We start from the raw sequence: 23,089 nt of genomic DNA, 5'->3' as shown, positions 1-23,089 counted from the left end.
ACTGCTATCTTTTTTGCAATCAATACTTATTTGTAAGTGATGAGTTACCCCAGAAAATAATTCTGTGCGACATTATAGAGTGGAAACATGCAAAATATCTCAGGAAGTTAATACATTTGTTTCCAAGATGAGCAATTATATGAAGAGCAACAGTAGCTGAACTTAATTGTTCGAGAAGCTCAATAAAATGGTTCTTCCAAGTCAAGTATTCATTAATATACCGGGTGTTACAAAAAGGTACGGCCAAACTTTCAGGAAACATTCCTCACACACAAAGAAAGAAAATATGTTATGTGGACATACGGCCGGAAACACTTACTTTCCACGTTAGAGCTCATTTTATTACTTCTCTTCAAAACACATTAATCATGGAATGGAAACACACAGCAACAGAACGTACCAGCGTGACTTCAAACACTTTGTTACAGGAAATGTTCAAATTGTCCTCCGTTAGCGACGATACATGCATCCACCCTCCGCCGCATGTAATCCCTGATTCGCTGATGCAGCCCTGGAGAATGGCGTATTGTATCACAGCCGTCCACAATACGAGCACCAAGAGTCTCTACATTTGGTACCGGGGTTGCGTAGACAAGAGCTTTCAAATACCCCCATAAATGAAAGTCAAGAGGGTTGAGGTCAGGAGAGCGTGGAGGCCATGGAATTGGTCCGCCTCTACCAGTCCATCGGTCACCGAATCTGTTGTTGAGAAGCGTACGAACACTTCGACTGAAATGTGCAGGAGCTCCATCGTACATGAACCACATGTTGTGTCGTACTTGTAAAGGCACACGTTCTAGCAGCACAGGTAGAGTATCCAGTATGAAATCATGATAACGTGCTCCATTGAGCGTAGGTGGGAGGACATGGGACCCAGTCAAGGCATCACCAACAATGCCTGTCCAAACGTTCACAGAAAATCTGTGTCGATGACGTGATTGCACAATTGCGTGCGGATTCTCGTCAGCCCACACATGTTGATTGTGTAAATTTACAATTTGATCACGTTGGAATGAAGCCTCATCCGTAAAGAGAACATTTGCACTGAAATGAGGACTGACACATTGTTGGATGAACCCGTCGCAGAAGTGTACCCGTGGAGGCCAGTCAGCTGCTGATAGTGCCTGCACACGTTGTACATGGTACGGAAACAACTGGTTCTCCCGTAGCACTCTCCATACAGTGACGCGGTTCAAATGGTTCAAATGGCTCTGAGCACTATGGGACTTAACAGCTGAGGTCATCAGTCCCCTAGAACTTAGAACTACTTAAACCTAACTAACCTAAGGACATCACATACATCCATGCCCGAGGCAGGTTTCGAACCTGCGACCGTAGCGGTCGCGCGGTTCCAGACTGAAGCGCCTATAAACGCTCGGCCACCCCGGCCGGCTGTGACGTGGTCAACGTTACCTTGTACAGCAGCAACTTCTCTGACGCTGACATCAGGGTTATCGTCAACTGCACGAAGAATGGCCTCGTCCATTGCAGGTGTCCTCGTCGTTCTAGGTCTTCCCCAGTCGCGAATCATAGGCTGGAATGTTCCGTGCTCCCAAAGACCCAGATCAATTGTTTCGAACGTCTTCCTGTCGGGACATCATCGTTCTGGAAATCAGTCTCGATACAAACGTACCGCGCCACGGCTATTGCCCCGTGCTAATCCATATATCAAATGGGCATCTGCCAACTCCGCATTTGTAAACATTGCACTGACTACAAAACCACGTTCGTGATGAACACTAACCTGTTGATGCTACGTACTGATGTGCTTGACGCTAGTACTGTAGAGCAATGAGTCGCGTGTCAACACAAGCACCGAAGTCAACATTACCTTCCTTCAATGGGGCCAACTGGCGGTGAATCGAGGAAGTACAGTACATACTGACGAAACTAAAATGAGCTCTAACATGGAAACTAAGCGTTTCCGGACACATGCCACATAACATCTTTTCTTTATTTGTGTGTGAGGAATGTTTCCTGAAAGTTTGGCAGTACCTTTTTGTTACACCCCGTATACATCCAAAAATTTGGAGTGTGCTACCCAACTTACTGAATCCCGCTCTTGTGGTACATTAGTTATTGATAAGACTGTATTTCATGTACAGACTGAAAGTAGCGTATTTTTTCAAAATTAAGGGAGAGTCCATTTTCAGAGAACTACTTAATAATTCTTTGAAAATTTTCATTTACAAACTCTGTTGTTGTTTTATCTCTAATGAGATTTGCTTTAACATTAGTATCGTTCGCGAAAAGTATAAATTTTGCTTGTTAAATGATAAGAGGAAGGTCATTCACATATATAAGGAACAGAGTAGGATCCCAGATTGAGCCCTGTGGGACTCCCTTTCCGATTTTACCCCATTCACTAAAATTTTCTACCTTTCAGACACTGTCTGAATTTTTTAACACAATCTTTTGCATTCTGTTTGTCAAATATTGTTCAAATCAGCTGTGTGTAAAATTGTCTAAAACTTGAGTTTTTCTGAGAGAGTATCGTGATCTACACACTCGAAAGCCCTGAAGTAATCACAAAAAGTATCAATTGGCGATATTTTATTATTTAAGGCTTGCACTGTTTGATGAGTGAACGTATAAATAGAATTCTTTCTGGAATCCAATCTTTAATATGCTAAGTAAATTGTTCCCAAATGCGACTACGTTGGAGCACATTACTGTTTCTAATATTTTGAAAAGAGATGTCAATAAGGAAACTGGACGATAATTGCTTAAGTCTGCCTTGTCATGAAGTGGTTTAATAATTGCTTACTTTTACCTGCCCGGAAAAATTTCCTGTGCCAGCGATTCATTTCTTATAACGCTAAGGATATTATTATTTTTAAAAGGTAAAACGAACGTCACCAGCGTTCATTGACATCTATAACATTCAGCTTATATACCGCTAACATTAAAGAAATTACCAAAATATTAATAAATGCCTTGTCTAAACCTTATGAAGTTAGATTGGTGGCAATATAATGCTAAGTAACACCGGCGTATTTTCAGCGTCTGATGAATTTCCTTCTCCGTAATCAGGTTCTTCATCACTGTCATCAAAAAATGGACCACTGTTGTTATTAACATTCACGCCAACCCTCTGTAAATTCGTCTTACATGAAATGGTTGCGAGAACTGGACTGTTACCTCTGACTGACGTGTGGGAATAATCCCACCTCTTGTACAATCGATATAGGGGCCAGCATGCAGTCACTTGTATCCGTAGACTTCTTTTTAACAAAACAGTCCCTTCGATCAACACTTGGAGAATCGATCCAAGGGATCGCTTTGTTAAAAAGATGTCTTCGGATACCAGTGACTGTGTGCTGGCCCAAATTTCGGTTGCCGTCCGATGTGGCCGAGCGGTTCTAGGCGCTTCAGTCTGGAACCGCGCGGCCGCTACAGTCGCTGGTTCAAATCCTGCCTCGGGCATGGATGTATGTGATGTCCTTAGGTCAGTTAGGTTTAAGTAGTTCTAACTTCTAGGGGACTGATGACCTCAGATGTTAAGTCCCATAGTGCTCAGAGCCATTTGAACCAAATTTCGATTGCACGTGAGATGGGATGCCTACTACACGTCAGGGGACCTGAAGATGGCGTATTGTAATGCGGAAACTGGCTGCACAAATAAAGTAAAACCGGAAATTTAGATTGCTGAAGGTGTTTTCATTTGTCATTTTTTCAGGTGACACTTCCATCTCTGTTGGCACCGCACAGTTTTCATCGAAATACAAGAAAAAACTACGACGGATAAAGTGACCACACTAATTCCCACTTTGATTCGCCGACCCCTTGAATTTTGTATGAAAAGAGGAATATTTTCAGGGCATTTTCTCTGAAATGATACGTTAGGTACTAAGTTCAAAAAAAGAAATTTAAAAAAATGGTTCAAACGGCTCTGAGCACTATGGGACTTAACTGCTGAGGTCATCAGTCTCCTAGAACTTAGAAATACTTAAACCTGTCTAACCTAAGTACATCACACACATCCATGCCCGAGGCAGGATTCGAACCTGCGACCGTAGTGGTCGCGCGGTTCCAGACTGTAGCGCCTAAAACCGTTCGGCCACTCCGGCCGGCAAAAAACAAAAAAATAGGTGGCCTGCAACCTGTACTTGTAAACAAATACACACTCACAAGGAAACAAAATGCAACCGGATTTTTGTAATTTTTTATATTAATGGTACATGAAGTTCAGAACTCAAATATCAGCCACCAAAAGCTGTTAAAAATACAAAATAAATAGAAAACCTCGATAAAATCGAGTTTGAAGTTTCCCGAGCACCTTCAATACTGTAGTGTGTGGTCAGTTCTTCACTAGACACTGTGGCTCTGTGGTAGAATGCTCCGCGGCCAGTTGTGGGGCATGAATTCAATTCCCGACATATGCACATTTTTAAACAAACGGCTATGTTCTACGAACGTTTCCATGTTCTACGAGTGTTTCTATGAAACGTAAAACACACTAAGATGGGAAAATAATCAGCAGTGCTGAAGACGTAATCGCTGGATCAGTGATTCGTCTTGTTTCGGTCAATATTTTTTTGGTTTTTCCCATTCACTTCGAATACCTACGTAATTTAAACTTAAAATTAAACAAATATATGCTAATTAACACATATCAAATGGTCATGTTCTTGAAAAGTGCACGTCTTCTTATTTCTAATCACATGTCGCACACAAAAACACAGTTTTCATTGCGAATATAAATGTTTAATCACTTATCTTTTATAAAAAGTTTTAATAACGATTGCTTAAGTTAAAGACATTATAAATTCAATTATTTTTCATCTCTATGTATTTTACTCTTCACGGAAATGCTCTAGAACAAACACCTTTCTTTAAAAGCTTGCATCAGTCGGGAATGTAATGTAGGTGCCACACATGGCAGGAAGGCCGTTCCACAAAGGTACACTGCCTAGTGAAGAGCTGACCATACTTCACAGTACTGAAAATGCTCAGGCAACTTCACAGTCGATTTTCTCGGGAATTTTTGGGAGGTGCATCGAACTGCCTCTGACTTTGATATCTGAGCTCTAAACTCCCCGTAACATTAAAAAAAAGAATCCGGTGCGTGTGATCTCCTTGTCAGTTACGTAACTTTTTTTTTTTGTCAAGTGATGATTAAAACTTAATGTCTGCTCTTCATACCAGAGTGTGGCGCCTGCAGCAGCGGCGGTAGGGCTAGCGGGCGACGGTCGCGCGCCAGTGTGAGGGTTTCGTAGTAGCGACGTAGAAAGTCCGCGCCCGGAGACGGCGGCGGGTGTGTCGAATCCCCGAGCCGCGCCAGAGACGGGGCCGTCGCCGGTATAAAAGGCCCGCCGCCTCCGATGGGCGCCGTCACAGACCACACAGCTCCACAGCAGCGCCAGGATGGCAGCCTTTAAGGTGAGGACCGCCTCGGCCTTCTCTAACACTTCCGCTGCTGCTTCAAAGGCTAAGTACTTCGTAGCTCTGCGCCACCCAGTCAAGGGTCTTGCTCAGATCTGTCCGTGACGCGAAGTCATGATTCCGGATTGTTTCCGTCTTACAGAAGTTACGTGTGTGCGGTGGCCTTCAGGTCTTTGGAAGTGCAGCAGATGCCCATTCTGTAAGGGCACAGATACTTTCAGCCACACGAAAGTTCGATTAACTCGTCCGAGTTGCGCGACAGGACATGTCACTGCACGTTACATTCGTGAGCGAAAACCGAAGACACAGATTCACCAAAACTAATTACAGAAACTGAGATGGTGATAAATGGGAAGATTTCGGAGCCTTTAGTGAGACGGTAATACTTTTGTTCACCGGAATACGAGTAAGCAACCACGAGGCACGGTATTCATTCATTTCTTCATGTTCGGATCTCTCACAGGTCTGTTAGCACTAGTACATTGAAAACGACGTTTTAAGGTTCATTCCAGCACAAATTTCATACGTTCGTCCGAAGAGTAAATTTCAGCAGTATCAAAAAACGGTACGAACATAAAAAGTACCATCATACACTGTTGCCCATTAACAGCATCTCTATAAATTTTCTACGGCGATAGTAGTAGTCCTATGTTAGTTATGACCGGTATGTGACTGATGGTTGCATTGATAAGTTATCGACTTAGAGCAACACATTGGATGTTAGATTGGGACTTTTTCTCCTCTCAACCGTCAACAGAGAAAGAGGAGAATAAAAGGTAAAGTCATAATTCTGGGCGTTTGTAGACACATCGCTCTTGATCACATCATTTCTGCAGTTTATGATATTTCCCTGTATATTGTAGTGGTTTGTGGACAGCCATTTTGCAGTGGAGCCCTTTCTGTACAATGGTTCCGACAGAGAAAAAGTATAAATTATACATCTTAGTGTTGTGATGATGATGTCCCATACTCCGAGGAGCGTAGGGGAGGATGCGGGAGAACCGCACCGCTGTACTAGGCAAGGTCCAAGGGAGGTGGTTGGCCATTGCCTTCCTCCGACCGTAATGGCGATGAATGATGATGATGATGACGACACAACAACACTCAGTCATCACGAGGCAGGAAAAATCCCTGATCCCGCCGAGAATCGAACCCGGGACCCCGTGCGTGGAAAGCGAGAACACTACCGCAAAACCACGAGCTGTGGACTTAGTGTTGTAATATGTCATTAATAAATCGGCATTGTAAGTAATCGGCTTTTTAAAGCCTCGCGGCTGGAGGATTTTCAAGTGGATTCATTGCTACATACAACTAAGAGCAAATATTTAGCTTTAAAGCTACAAAACATAAAGAGTTTCATTTTCTCTGAATCGAAAGCCACCCGGCTGTTCAAACACGGCTTAACCATACACCGTATGTTGAATGAAGGAGGCCCGATTGGTAGTTTGTAGTACGGCGTTGACTAGACAGATACTCGAGAACAATAATTTCTTAGCAGTTATTACGGAGAACACCGGCTGAAGTAACTAAAACAGAGGCACTGTTGCCTTTACAGGCAGCAACAACGCCGATGATGGCGACCTAAGTACAGAGACGCTCACTGTTTCAAAATACCCGTCATTAATGGGAGCGAGCCATAAACTGTGACGGCGCTTAGTAGGCCACAGATGCAGAGTCATGTACTTGGTATATTCAAGACAGCTTCCTTTTTATATGGAAGATCAGGATAATCGACATGACAAGATAAATCATTTCCTGATACATTACAACTATTTATCGGACCGGAGCTCGAACTCGAAACATCACTTTTTGTGGATAATACGTTTTTCACCGTCGTTCGTACTTCAATGTTTGCAGTTGAGTTAAGCCCCAATTCCCCCAACATAAACTCTAGCATCTCGTATTCATCCACTTCACATAAACTTAGTCTGACGTAGGTAACATCACAAATTGCAAATTATCTCATAAGTTACAAGCAAGCTAATCCTTTCCTTAATGAATGCTTTCATTATATGTGCAGTACAGATTAAATTTATCTTATAGATACTTGTAGTTATATGTAATTATCAGTAACTGTCTAATCTACTTTTTATTCAGCGAAATGCTTTATTCATATCATATGCGTTCTCCAAATTATCTCCCCTAAAAATGGCAACAGCGCATGGGGTCCCGGATGGTCACGCACCCAAGTGCCGGCCACGCCCGACAGTGCTTAACTTCGGTGATCTGATGGGAACCGGTGTAGCTATTCCGGCAAGGCCATTGCGTCATTTTTGTAGCTTCTGTACAAACAATATCTGTGTAAATCGCACAGCATGTGTAAATCGCACAGCATGTTTATCTGTCTTTGCGACATTCAATTGTCACATGAAGACAGCCTGAAAAACCGAAGACTGGTTCGCGACTAAATAAATATAACTTTTCAGAACAGTAGAATTTTTTTTTCCTTTTTAATATTACTATCACGTTCTGCCAAGTGTGGACGGAAAATTCGGTTAATGGTATATCAGAGATGCTTCACTAACTTAAACAGAAATCGTTGGAAGAAAGGCGATGCTGTTCTCGAGAAACTCTGTGGGTAAATTTAAAGAAAGGATTTCAGACGTTTATGGTACAATAATTCAACTGTTCTCATGATACATCCCCCATACGTTCAAAGAATAAGTGAGATGAGGACGAACGCGGAGATGCGCAGTCTCACCATTCCCCAAACCACCCCGCTCCTCCATACACAGATGGAATACAGAGTAGTTAACTTTGATATAAAGTACCCTCCTCCAAGCACTGCATGCCGACTTGCTCAGTATGTATGTATGAGTAGGAGTTGTAATCTAATCTGAACACTTTAATAACGAGTGTATAATTGCAACCGTAGGAAATGTTGCGCACACTGACTCTGCACGCGTTGTGACGTAGTGTGTGGAGGCATTAACACGTGTCAGCAAAACTATTCTATATTCACCTACATTCGGCGTGGATGTCAACACCTCTCGTTAAGCAGTTGTCTAGCTTATCGCGTCTGGAACCTCCTTGTAGAGCACCAATGCTACAGTGTGAAATGCTCAAAATAAGACAAATAAAAAAAGATTTACAAATACACAACGGTTTTATCCTGGAGCATAGATTACTAACGATTGCTCAAAAACTTGCAACAGTTACAATTATGAGAGAAATATTGATCTACAGAATGTTTCATAAATAAAAGCGATATGGTGGAAGTACACGATAAAACAAGAAAAACTTTACGTTTAACACGGGTTCGCAATCGAACCGTTTGCGAGTTAAATGCGAATGGGTGATTACATAACGCTATTAACTTCAGTATCAAATATTGTCCTAGTTAGTACTAACGTATTTGAAATGTAAACTTTTCGATTAAATCCACGCCTCATGATAGGACATGTGTTAAGATATCAGGGAATAACCTCTTTGTTACTGCAGAGCTGCAGAGGGAAAGAACGGCGTAGCAGAAGACAGAGCTAGGAATACATCCAACAAAGAACTGAGGACTTAGGTTGTAAGTGATACTGAGACGAAGAGGTTAGCGAAGGAGAGGAATTCGTGCTGAGCCACATCAAACCATGACTCAAAAAAAAAAAACTTTGGTACCATTGTTCCCCATTCTTTTTAAATACATATGCGCAATCATTGCCGGCCGGAGTGGTCGAGCGGTTCTAGGCGCTACAGTCTGGAACCGCGCACCGCTACGGTCGCAGGTTCGAATCCTGCCTCGGGTATGGATGTGTGTAATGTCCTTAGGTTAGTTAGGTTTAAGTAGTTCTAAGTTCTAGGGGACTGATGACCTCAGCAGTTAAGTCCCATAGTGCTCAGAGCCATTTGAACCATTTTTTTGCGCAATCATTGAGGCAGTTGGGCAGTTAGTAGCTGCTTGGAATTTACTAGTGATCCTCTCATTTCATCCTTACTGCCTCATCCTGCTGTCACTGCTTCATTACTGGCAACACAATACCATCCGCCTCCTTCTATACTGGCTCTCGTGACACCTAATGGTCAGTTACCCATTACAAGCAGGTACCATTGCATCGGGGATACCATGAACCAGGTAGAGTATCTTACAAACAGCTCTTTTGCAGACCCATTTTTAGTGTAACGATCTTCCTTCTATTATCTACGCTTTCGTTCGGGTCAGATTGCGCTGTTAATAATGGTAAACCCTCTACATCCTTTTGCAATGCTGGTGTAGCTACAGAAGCCCCCCTGTCTGTGTGTGTACAGAAGATGTTGGCAGCAGCAGTTATGGCCGCAGTGTGCTTGCACGCAAGCGCAGGCGGGCACGGCGGGGGCGGTGGTGGTGGAGGCGGCCACGGCGGTGGTGGAGGCGGCGGAGGATACTTAGGCCCCGGCGGTCACGCGCACTCGTTCGCCTACTTCCACGGGCCCGTGGAGGGCGGTCACCACGAGATCGTCGTGGACGGAGGCGACGGCGGCGGCGGTGGCGGCGGTCACGGGGGCGGCCACGGTGGTCACGGACACGGCGGTCACCACCACACCCACACCGGCGGGAAGTACGTCGACTACGTGGTGAGTTACACGCCGCTGTTGCGCGAAACCGTAAGGACACTGAAGCAGTGTGCAACGTGGTTACTTCCAGGCGCGGCGCATGGTTTCCGTACTGGTGAACGCAGCCACATTTTGCGATCATAACCACTTAACTACTACATAACACCAAACGCTAACACAATGATAAGCTCTACGGATAGAAAGTTCAGCAGTCGATGTCACACTTTATCAGAACACACCTCGCTAACAACGACGCATTTTACAGAGATCTTTACTGCGGCGTATATTAGTTTCGTTGTATGCTCAATGTTTTTCGTGTTTTCAAATTCCGAACTAGAGTTGTTTTCTTATGTTTCTCGTGTGTGCTCAATACGCGGCGTTTATGAGTTCGCACGACGGGTCCTGTGCTGTGATTGGCTGACAAAAGTAAGCCGAGTAGTCGCCATCTTGGTTAAAGAATTACCGAAACTATCGTGATTCAGTTATTGGTTTTCGTACTTATACTTGCGTCTGACGAAAATATCTAGTTTAAGTGATACATTTCATTAAATACATCCCCAAAATGCCTAATTTTTAGAACGGTTTGTTGTACTGAAGCGTCGTGAAATGTGACGTCGGCGGCTAAAGGTGCTACGCCTGGATTTGTATCGTGTTCCTAATTTAACTGATATCCAGATCGTGTCTGTGTGCATCAAGTTCTTTCAGTTTCACTCCAAACTCAGGGTCCAAATTTTTGCCAAATAAGTTGCGCACTGAATTCGTATTGTGCTGTTTTTAGATTCACGGTGTGCTGCAGCTGTTTTCAAAGAAACGAAAACTCCCAAGTACTCGGGCACAATACGCTCAGAAAAAGAAACTTTCTAATAACGTACTTTACTCCGTAAATGCCGCCAGCAAGTAAGGGAATGCTTAGCAGCTAATAAAGATAACAGGACATTTCGCGTACTACTCTCCTCCAGTAGTACGTAAAAGTATCACTATATGGTGTCACTTGTGTTAACTATTGTAATGCAGTCTAGAGAGACATTTACAAACCTACCTTGCCTTTCCTACACTGGATAAAACGGGCAACACCAGAGACAAAAAGCTATCTTCAACACTATCGAACCACTAAAATCAAACGTCGATTAATGGAGCATGAAAGTAGAACAGAGATATACAGAGGCAGGGATTAGATGGCGGAGGGTCAGCCGCTCTGTTGGTTCCCTTTCGTTGTAAGCGACAGAACGTGAAAATTATGCGAAAGTTGATAGGTTGCTCTTAGGCCGAGCGGACAGAACCTTCGGGAGATCTCTAAGAGCAGTACTCCGTGGAAACCACGCCCCTAAATCTCTACCAGATACAACTAACTGGCATTTCAAGGTGCAGCTTTAGGACAAGCTACTACCTCTTTGAAAAACGTCACTTAGTGTCAACAAGAAGTATTTAACTCTGTGTCGAACTTATGCGACGCCAGCGTCATGGTACTGCGACACATCGCTCCATGCAAACTGTAAGGATTCCGATACTTCATACAACCGACTGAGGCGAATAGTACTGAACAATTACCATTAAATTTCGTATTGCAGTTATTAATCTGCGGAAAAGAACAGGCAACAATCTGACTCCCACTGAAGCCAGTTGCCTAACTGCAGGCGCCTAGGGCTCCTTCGCACATTTTCTCTGTAAAAGCACATTTTTAAAATTCTCAGTAAATGTGCCGAATGCAGCCGAGAATATTGCCTAACTGGGGGTCTCAGAAGGAACTCTTCCCGTTGTATTAACACATGTGTTAACGTCCAACCCTTCCCTGACCACGCAGAGCAGGACGTGAAACAGGAGGGTCGAAAAAGCATAACCATCTTTAGTGCTATGGGTGGTTGCAATGGTCCCTGGCGGTTCCGAAAAGCAAAATTTACGGTCGTGCTGCAGTCCAAAGGAGTTTGATCACGTTCAATGCTGACGATGTCCATAGCCAGGGGCTGAAACGTACGATCATGTCAGCAGTGGCACAGGTTCTCAAAAACATCTTCCTGTGTTTCATCGCAGTGCGAACTGTCGTTTTCAGTCGCGACATTTGTGAAACTCGACGTCACTGGGAAAGGGATGGTTTCATTGACACCCTTTATGCCACCTCCCTGAGGTCATTTCGTGTCTCATCTGAGACTTCTGGCTGTGTCTGTAAGGTTATCCTTGGCCACCCATAAGAGAACCGCATGATTTCAATGCTGGGTGGTGCAGTTCTGACCTCCATCTCAGAGGCGTAGAAAGAAGGGGTGAAATATAGGTAAGAGGTGAGGTGACGATCTTCCCACAGTGTGACGTCTCCACTTTGCCGAAGGCCGGAATTGTGGTGTAATTTGCTGTCAGTGTGAAATCATTAACCCACATTACATCACACATGAACTTCTGAGCTCTGGCCTCTTTTTCTAATGTTTCGACACTTTGCTGTTTGAAGCGTCTGCGGCCCGAGGATGAAGTCGCAGAGCTCCATGCTTTTGCACCGTTACAGAGGAAGGTTCTAGGCACCTTTGAGCCTAAATTTCAAACTTATGCATTCCAATAGGAGAGAATTATGGTGTTTCGGGAAAATGACCCTTTAATTGCGTAGCGCACTGTATTTCACTGACCATTTACTTTGTCACACATACTATTGTTAAATTTTAATGCTTTTTAAATGCAGTGATATACAATGTTTCTAATTAATTATTTTAACTGTATATCGAATATAAACAGAAAATAAGTAGGCTAGGTCGTTACGTTATAAATGAGCCATACAGAGTTGAAGGTGCTACATCTCTTGACAGTTAAGAGACTATACCGCTGCGTGTAAGCCCATCGCTGTAACTGAATGTTCACTAATCCGATGCTATCTGTAGCTCCATTTCGTATTTACCGTATCGTACCATTACAAGCATCAAAAGCAATGGTGTCATATAGTTTCGAGATGGTTGTGACAGACGCTGTAACTGAAGCGTTTCTCTCTTTATCGCAGGCTCATCCTCGGTATGAGTACGCATACGGTGTAGCTGACGGCCACTCAGGGGACCACCACAGCCAGAAGGAATCCCGAGATGGAGACAAAGTCGTTGGTGAGTATTGACAACCATTATTTGACAGTAATTTCCTCCTGCATTACAACTGCTTCGTATAATAAACATATATCGATGTCTGTAACTCACCAAGAGAAACCAGTACAGTAAATAATATACGCAGGTGGACCAGAAATAGCCGTGCGAACATTAGAACTGGCCACACTCTGAGATTACGTACGTCATGTGCAACCCTGTTAGAACCAGCATCAGTTTTGAAATAGCCTCTTTCACTGCAGTAACAGTCTTCGTGCTTGCAGAAAGGTAGCATGTGCTTCCCAGTACAGTGGTTTTTATAGAGGAAATGCACTACGGTAGGTAGATTATAAATTATTTAGAGAATTTAGATAACAATGTCGATCCGAAATCGCTGCTGCATAAAAGTTTAGCCAAAAAAAAAATGAAACGATCGTATAGCATTGATGGTCGGGAGTCTCTGCCTAGGGAATTTCGATTGCCGAGTTGCAAGTCTTTTCAGTTGACGCCACATTGGGCTACTTATGTGTCAATGATGATGAAGAAAACAACACAAAACCCAGTCCTCGAGCAGAGAAAACCTCCGATCCGGCCGGCAATCGAACCCGTGTCCACCGCATGGCACTTAGACGCGATCACCATTCAGCTAAAGAGGCGAATTGGTTTGACCAAAACGCAGCATGAAATGTCGATCTGCCACAGGTGTCGCATCGCTGAGATCTAGGCCGTGGCTAGTAGATATCAGCACTTGAATTTAGAAGCTACCTTCTTCAGCCACCTTAACTTAAAGTTGTATGGTCCTTTTTGTGAGGGTCAACGGTTAAATGAAATATGAATTTGTCTATAACTTATGGCTAATTTCACCACTTTTAACGGTTTATTAATGTGAAAAATATAAAGATAGTGAGTGTTTCAGAGTTAAGTTTGAATTTTAGGTCCCACAGTAACTGCTAAGTAAGAACAAATCTTAGAGGACGAAAGGGCATTCGACCCTAAATAGTCCCAGGCCAGGTGTAACACTGCAGTGTTCAAACCAACCTAGGGGCTGGGAAGAACTTCACCTTTGGCGTTCTTTTAACATACTGGTATAATGTAGAAGAATTCCTTTACAAAATTATGGAGTCGAATGAGAATATTTCGTCCTCGCTGAAGCTATAACAAATTAACAAAGAAATTGATATGAAAATAAACGAGTTTTGCTCCTATATGATGCCAACAGAACATACGAGAATTTCGGCTCTCCCACCTGCCCCATTCATGTGGGTAATCCAGGTGCCTGACTGACGTATTTCCACTAAGGCCGGCAGTCATTGCTGTTTACCGGGGATAATTCTAAAGTAACTGCGGAATGGACAGAGGATCAGCTGCATATTTTCACAAGAATGAAAATAACCCACTGCAGTTCAAAAGGAATAATGATGTATATAATTACAATACCAGGAGAAAAAATGACATTTACTGCCCAGATTAAGTCTACCTTAGGTCACCAAAATTTTTGAACAGTAACCCAATGATATAATGCGACCGACAACAAAGTTAAATTTGAAAACAAACTGCAAAATTTCTTCCTGAAAACTCCTACTATGTAGAAAAATTCTTATTTATGTAATACATAAAAGGTAGTGGATAGGAATAATTAATTCCCATCTGTATTTAAGGGAAGGAAAGCTCTTGCCACTGTTCAGCATCTAGCCTTATTTACATTTGAATGTAAAATAATTAGTTTCACATCATTACCATCAATTGTAGAAATCGTCCATGGAACTAATGTAAGTAATTTAGAGAAAACACGGCAAACCTAAATCTAGGTGGCTGGCAGAGGATAGAATTGCAAAAAGCAATCAAAATCTTTCCGTTCGAACGCCGTACAGTCCAGAACCGATATTTCAGTCAGGCAAAAACGCCTTGAGCATTGAGGCAATCATCCCGCCAACGCATCAGGTTGAAGACATCTGCTTGGTAGTGCTGCATGAAGAACTCCGTAACTGCCTGCTGCACATTCTCGTCCAGCAAGTATGTCTTCCCTTTTTCAAGGGCTTTTTTAAGGGACCGAAGACGTGATAATCGCATGAAGAGAGATCGGGGCTATAAGGCGTGTGCTCGACTGTCTCCCAGTTGAGTTGGTGTAACGTCTGCGTTACGACATTTGCGACATGGGGACGCGCGTTATCACGAAGCACCATGGAACTTGGCGCACAATTCCACATTTGTGGTTTCCGACAGACATGCTGCCCTACACACATTCTTTGTCATTTGATGGATGTCTACCGGTGTTTGTGTATGTATGTGAATTCCTAAGGGACCAAACTGCTGAGGTCATCGGCACCTAGGCTTATACACTACTTGAACTAACTTATGCTAAGAACAACACACACACACTATGAAACGTCCCCTTTTGAACAATTATACAAAACTGTGCTTAAACTGACACACAATATTTTTAGCGCAACGCAATCTGACTTTCAATAATCCCTACAAAAGAATGGCCCTGACTAACATTAACCTATACCTTTCACAAATCACTTACCTCACAAAAAATCTTCGTTACTCGAACTACTGCAATACAGCGAGCGCCACTACTGCCAGCTAAATAAAAGATTCAAACTACGGTAGGCACTAACTACTGATAGGCATAGTTAGCAAATGAAAGATTTTAATAGAGAACAAACAATGTATTTACCTTAATAGTGTTGAAAACTCATAATATACATAGGAGTTCATGACATCCAGTCTTACAAATTTCAAAACTCCGCCATCTCTCTCCCCACATCCACCACTGCTGGCGGCTCACCTCCAACTCCGCAACGCTACGCGCTGTTCACATCCAGCTGCCGCTGCCCAACACTGCAATGGCAGACAACAATGTAAACTAGCCACAGACTGCACACAGTACAGCCAGTGATTTTCATACAGAGCGCTACGTAACGTTGCCAATAAGAAAACATAAACAGCCTACTTACAACACCTATGCCCAACGGGAGGGCCTGCGCAATCCGTGACATGGCGCCTCACATCGCGCGGCTACTCCGCGGGGCTCGGCAGCCAAGAAAAGAACACCACGTTGGTGCGTTTGGACGCATTTACCGCAACGTACGTCAGAGAGACACGAATACCACGCTAATCCCTTGCCTACGCCTCGGTGCTTGTATATCCGCGTCGGCACCGCGCTACGTTGCATAAACGCTGCAACAGCGCCGTGAAACTGAAACCTTTTGATCGCCCCTTACACAAGAACTACAACTGAAAACAAAGTCAACTACTCTGATAGAAAGGTGACAACTTCCCTTCATAATTTATTACTCGGCCTCCACAGACATGCAAAATGCATATATTTACCTCCTTACTTCAAGTGAAAGGTGAAGGGAACCGATTATCCCTTAAATAATTTATACTTGATTTGAGATACTTTTTTCTTCTTCAATACTAAGAAATACAAATTCTAGAATCCAAACATATGGACGGCTGTTTTGGTCGAAACTCGGACGTTCCTAATGTCTTAGGATCTGAATTTTTATATGTTCTCATGTATAAATTCTCATCTTATGTGACGATGTTAAAGTAAATTAAAATCCATTCGCTTGCATCTCTTTTCCTGCATACATTTTATTTCCATCGTCACCCCCACTGTAAAACACAGAAGCAAAGAGTATGTACTGATATGTATTAAAATTTAACAACAGACTGCGTTTTGCCGTTATAGGAGAGTACACGATTAAGGAACCCGGCGGCAACGTGCGCACAGTGAAGTACCACTCCGACAAGAAGGGCGGTTTCTTCGCCGAGGTCCATAACAGCGGCGGAAACGACCACTCCGGAGGTACCTACGGAGGCTACAGCCACGGAGGACACGGAGGCGGCGGCGGCGGCGGCCACGGAGGCGGACATGGGCACTAGTAATACGACTCGGCGGAACCACTACAATACAAGCTCAGCTTAAGCTTTTTGTATTTTCCTGTTGAATTTTTGTTTGTATATAATTTTTACAATTGAATTAAAAAGATAATTTATTACGATTCGAATATCGTCAGTTGTTCTGTCTTATTCCTGGAGGCGAATAGTCTCACCAACACCCCTTTCAATCTGCTCTATAGATCCCTGTTTTTATATCACCTTCACCCGTATCTTGAGTCCAGACTGTTATTCTAAATGAAGCATATTTTACGGTGAACAGAAGCGTTAACCAACATGAAATTTCTTCATATTCTTAACTTAAAAGTTGGTACCATTGACTGAAGAGAAATGGAATAATAAAGGACTCTGGTTTCATACTATAAAAGCGTCAGTTAGTGTTACCAGCTTAAGATTGAGACACGACTGACTGAGACAAGAAAGCAGGAATTTGATATAAGTAAATAATAAAACATATAAAAGTGGGGAGCGTGGGGGTATGGCTGCCCTGTAACTGGCTAAAACTTCTTAAGGAGCGCTGACCTGTCAGAACTTTCCATCTGCCTAGCATTCTCTCGTTCTGAGACTTGGTGTCATCCATTTGTAATAGACCCTTTTTGGATTGCAGATGATATGAACAGGCAAAGTGCTGCATCTTTATCTGCATCTACATACATCCTCTGCAAGCCATCGTACGGTGCGTGGCGGAGGGTATCTTGTAGCACTACTAGTCGTTTCCTGCACCACTCGCAGATAGAGCGAGCGAAAAACGACTATCAATACGCCTTCTTGTGAGCCCAAATTTCGCGTATCTTATCTTCGTGGTCCATACGCGAAAAGTATGTTGGTGGCAGTAGGATCTTTCTGCCGTCAGCTTGAAATGCCGGTTCTCTAAATTTTCTCTATACTGTTCCTAGAAAAGAAGATCGCCTTCCTTCCAGGAATTCCCATTTGAGTTCCCGAAGCATCTGCGTAACACTTGCGTGTTGTTAGAACACACTGGTAACAAACCTAAGCTACACTGTTCTGTCTTGGAAAGTCTTAGCTATGTTCAGTTCATTTCTGATGGTAAAGTTTAAATCACATTTATATTTGTGCTGCAGTTGTCAAATGTTTGTGCTTGCTGGTACCAGCAACGTATTAACACGCTGGCGTTCGTAATACTGCGCTGACGCTTTGTTAAAAGTGTTAGTAAAGTTTAGTTAATAAACCCTGATGTATATAGTTACATACTCTTTACAATGTTCACACTCCTGGTGACCTGGTCATTCATACAAGAAGAATAAAGTAAAAGTCGTACTTTCAGTCAGTTTTCTCTCGCTGCGTATCGGTCGTTCCCGTACTGTGGCTGACACAGATACACAGTAGGATACGCACTCAAACAGAAGACTTTTCTCACAAGTGCCACGAAAGTAGCATATATTCTACGTTTATACAAAATATATAAAAACATAAACGAAAGTCTTTCTAGTATTTGCTTTCTCAATAACAATATCCTCGTCTGATGATACAAAGTAAGCTTTCAAGGCTGGTACTAACTCATGTAAGACTTCCGGGCTAATAGGCCGTGGTCTATATATAAAACTTTCCCCTAACGTTTCCTCTCCGCATGCTGACCGTTGTCTATATAAAGATTCAAACCACCACCCCAGACAAAAAAGAGGTGTGATTAAAACCTTGATATACAGGGCGTACAAAGTCTAAGAACGACTTATTTAAAAGATGAGATTGAACATCTACGGTCGAAATTCAAGAAGAATGGTTATTCCAATAAAGAGGTAGATGGAGTACTCCGCCCTTGGAAGAGAATCAGGGTAGCGAGCAACAACGGCCACCCAACGCGAAAGTTTTCCTTCCATTCGTCACTAAGATTGCAGATTGCATTGGGAAAGCGTTGAGCAAATATGGTGAGGAATCTTCCATCAGATCCACCACGAAGATAAAAGAATGTTTAAGGTCGTCAAAAGATGTGCGACATCCTTCGGCTACATCGGGCGCATATATAATTCCTCGATGTTGTGGACTGGTTTACATTGGTACCACGAAAACAAAGGTAACACTTGCCTGGTTGAACAAAAGAGGAATTGTGGCCTGGGACACATTGATAAATTGACCGTAGCGGAACATGTTCACCAAGAGAGTAATCATATATTAAAATTCAATGAGGCGAGCGTCATATCGAAAAACATCTCATTATCATGCGTGCACGTATATAGAGGCTTTTGAGATTTAAAAACACGTAATAATTTTAACAGAAAAGAGGAAGTGTTAAATTAAATAAAATTTGTATGTAAAAGTTGCAGCGTGAGAGTGACGATCGATTACTTTCAATCGAATATGTTCACATTACCAGAGATAATCTCGTAGCCGGCGTCACGTGATGGACTGTGGTGCCCTCTACACTGCCCATATATTCGGCGCTCCCTCGATTTCTGATCACAGTTCACCGTTTTATCTCTAAATATGTCTCCCGCAGTCGAAGAGGAAAAGTTCGGAGAAAGTTTTTAAATCGACCACGGTCTATTACCCCAGAAGTTCTAAGTGAATTTCCTCATCTTATCTTCACGAACCCTTATACCAACTTTGACTGTAAGACCTTGCTTACACAACCATGATACTTCTGAATCATAACATAAACAAAAATTCACTCAGAGACTGATAGTGTGGAAAATGAGGATATCATCTCCACCTTACTAAGAGAAACTTCCATAGTTTGCGACTAAAAGTCTAAATTTAATATTGTACACTATAATGACCAGTAACGTAACCTTACCTTACCGGCAGAATAAAATTTGGAAAAAACATTTAGATGGTATAAAAACGTATGCAATGATTTTAAGAAGGGTCAGCCTCGGGAAAAGTACGTCACAAACAAAATGGCATGGTAGAATTTTCAATATTAGATCAAATAAAAAGTGAATTATCATGAATAACTCCGTCAGTTTCTTCTTTACGATATAAATGTCATCTCATTTCCCTTCTGCTTTTGGAGTATCAGGCCCTAATTTCTATCGTACAGTCTGCTCCGAAAGTCCTTTCACCCCAATTCTTTTATTTATTTATTTGTTTCGAAAATGTCACAGCAAATATGTGACAAACGTTGATACTTTAAGTTCCAGCTTGTTTAATGACCCAGAACATCAGTATGGGCACCATTATCATTGCGGCAAAAAATTATGCTGCGCCAGGTCCTGTGTGAATTTCACGGAAGCATGGGCAGTTTGATTTCCTTGAGTGCCTCCCTAACAGCTTGCTTCAATTCGTCATTTGTCTGGTATCGTTGTTTCGTGACATGCTGCTTAATATTCGCCACAGGAAATTGTCTCATGATGTCAGATCCGGACTCCCAGCAGGGCACTCGATCGGCGCTGGCAGATGCAATGATCTTGTCCAAATTCACCTCTAGGGTAACATTTGATACAAGAATTCTCTAACGCGGAAAGCGTATCGGCCAGGAGCTCCATCTTGTTGAAGCCAACTGTCACCAAGGATTTTCAGTCTCTGGAGCTCTGGAATATAACATTCACGCAACATTTGCAAATTACACTCCTGGAAATTGAAATAAGAACACCGTGAATCCATTGTCCCAGGAAGCGGAAACTTTATTGACACATTCCTGGGGTCAGATACATCACATGATCACACTGACAGAACCACAGGCACATAGACACAGGCAACAGAGCATGCACAATGTCGGCACTAGTACAGTGTATATCCACCTTTCGCAGCAATGCAGGCTGCTATTCTCCCATGGAGACGATCGTAGAGATGCTGGATGTAGTCCTGTGGAACGGCTTGCCATGCCATTTCCACCTGGCGCCTCAGTTGGACCAGCGTTCGTGCTGGACGTGCAGACCGCGTGAGACGACGCTTCATCCAGTCCCAAACATGCTCAATGGGGGACAGATCCGGAGATCTTGCTGGCCAGGGTAGTTGACTTACACCTTCTAGAGCACGTTGGGTGGCACGGGATACATGCGGACGTGCATTGTCCTGTTGGAACAGCAAGTTCCCTTGCCGGTCTAGGAATGGTAGAACGATGGGTTCGATGACGGTTTGGATGTACCGTGCACTATTCAGTGTCCCCTCGACGATCACCAGTGGTGTACGGCCAGTGTAGGAGATCGCTCCCCACACCATGATGCCGGGTGTTGGCCCTGTGTGCCTCGGTCGTATGCAGTCCTGATTGTGGCGCTCACCTGCACGGCGCCAAACACGCATACGACCATCATTGGCACCAAGGCAGAAGCGACTCTCATCGCTGAAGACGACACGTCTCCATTCGTCCCTCCATTCACGCCTGTCGCGACACCACTGGAGGCGGGCTGCACGATGTTGGGGCGTGAGCGGAAGACGGCCTAACCGTGTGCGGGACCGTAGCCCAGCTTCATGGAGACGGTTGCGAATGGTCCTCGCCGATACCCCAGGAGCAACAGTGTCCCTAATTTGCTGGGAAGTGGCGGTGCGGTCCCCTACGGCACTGCGTAGGATCCTACGGTCTTGGCGTGCATCCGTGCGTCGCTGCGGTCCCGTCCCAGGTCGACGGGCACGTGCACCTTCCGCCGACCACTGGCGACAACATCGATGTACTGTGGCGACCTCACGCCCCACGTGTTGAGCAATTCGGCGGTACGTCCACCCGGCCTCCCGCATGCCCACTATACGCCCTCGCTCAAAGTCCGTCAACTGCACATACGGTTCACGTCCACGCTGTCGCGGCATGCTACCAGTGTTAAAGACTGCGATGGAGCTCCGTATGCCACGGCAAACTGGCTGACACTGACGGCGGCGGTGCACAAATGCTGCGCAGCTAGCGCCATTCGACGGCCAACACCGCGGTTCCTGGTGTGTCCGCTGTGCCGTGCGTGTGATCATTGCTTGTACAGCCCTCTCGCAGTGTCCGGAGCAAGTATGGTGGGTCTGACACACCGGTGTCAATGTGTTCTTTTTTCCATTTCCAGGAGTGTAGAACGTTGGTTCACCGCACCGTCAAAGAAATGCGGCTCTATGAGGTACCTACTGGATATTGTAACGCTGATCATAACAAGTGGGGAATTATTCTCTAACTCTTCATAACAATACGGATTTCCTTGCTCCAGAAAAAAAAATTCCCCTATTCCGACAAGATCGGTAAATTACACATTCGCTTGAGAAGAAAACTTTGACCCGTCTTGGTAGCGTTACAGACACATCGTGTAATCTTGAGCAAGCTTCATGTCTTCGCCTCATGTCCTCATCACCCAACTCATTTTCGAAAGTTGGCCTAAAAACATTTAATTCCAGATCTTTCATGTGTGTCAGCTTAGTAGTTTTTGGAATTCCAAGTTCATCAGATCTTTTCCACAATTATTTTATGGGAGGTCTCACTACAGAATCCACATATTTGCTATCGTGTTGACGGTCGAACTGTGCTCTTTCCATCCAAAATGAATCCAGTTCCGGAGAGTTTCTGTTGCCATTGCCGTATCATTCGCTTTGGTGGAGCTTCTATATGGAATCGTGTCGCAAAATCCCGTTGCACATCTCTTATAGTTTTCCCGATGTGTGCATGTTCATGAGCCCATGCGCTTGACAGATCATGTGTGCACTGTGAGTGCACAGTCCTGACACGTATATCTGAAACATAAAAAGAAAGCTCACACAGCAGAGTCTAAAAATGAGTTGCATAGGCACTTTAAATAAAATTAAGCTTATTATTCAGTAACACGTACAATGTTCCGAGAGTCCTGGAAACATACCTTCTTTCACGTCCTGTATAAAAAGCAGAGGAAGAGGAATTCGTCTTTTCACAATATTTTGTTTCAAAAAAATCAAACTGTCACTGAGACTGTCCTTTCAACTTCTTGCTAGCAATATGTATGCACTAATTTTAATATGGACTCCTTGGCTTTTAATATATCATGTTGCTGTTGTGGCCTTCAGTCCAGAGACTGGTTTGATGCAGCTCCCCTTGCTACTCTATCCTGTGCAAGTTTCTTCATCTCCCAGTACCTACTGCAACCTACATCCTTCTGAATCTGTTTAGTGTATTCATCTCTTGGTCTCCCTCTATGATTTTTACCCTCTTTGCTGCCCTCCAATACTAAATTGCTGATCCCCTGATGCCTCAGAACATGTCCTACCAACCGATCCCTTCTTCTAGTCAAGTTGTGCCACAAATTTCTCTTGTCCCCAATTCTATTCAGTACCTCCTCATTACGCATCTAATCTCCAGCATTCTTCAGTAGCACCACACTTCGAAAGCTTCT

General features: G+C 43.6%; 1 protein-coding gene across 1 annotated transcript in view; it reads left to right on the top strand.

Annotated features, from left to right (window-relative positions):
• LOC124712235 (uncharacterized PE-PGRS family protein PE_PGRS20-like) overlaps window positions 1-22,830 on the top strand; it is a gene marked incomplete at its 3' end in the record, with an annotated part of 62,785 nt that extends 39,955 nt beyond the window's left edge. Inside the window, exons 4-7 of the mRNA XM_047242529.1 lie at window positions 9,711-9,927; window positions 12,881-12,977; window positions 16,654-16,840; window positions 22,821-22,830. Of these exons, the coding sequence (XP_047098485.1) occupies window positions 9,711-9,927; window positions 12,881-12,977; window positions 16,654-16,840; window positions 22,821-22,830 (511 nt within the window). The remainder of the gene's footprint in view (window positions 1-9,710; window positions 9,928-12,880; window positions 12,978-16,653; window positions 16,841-22,820) is intronic.
• Window positions 22,831-23,089: the final 259 nt, after the last annotated feature.

The sequence above is a fragment of the Schistocerca piceifrons genome, chromosome 8, assembly GCF_021461385.2.
Source record: "Schistocerca piceifrons isolate TAMUIC-IGC-003096 chromosome 8, iqSchPice1.1, whole genome shotgun sequence".
Taxonomy (NCBI): domain Eukaryota; kingdom Metazoa; phylum Arthropoda; class Insecta; order Orthoptera; family Acrididae; genus Schistocerca; species Schistocerca piceifrons.
The sequence above is the reverse complement of the archived record's forward strand: the minus strand, read 5'-3'. Positions and strand labels throughout refer to the sequence as shown.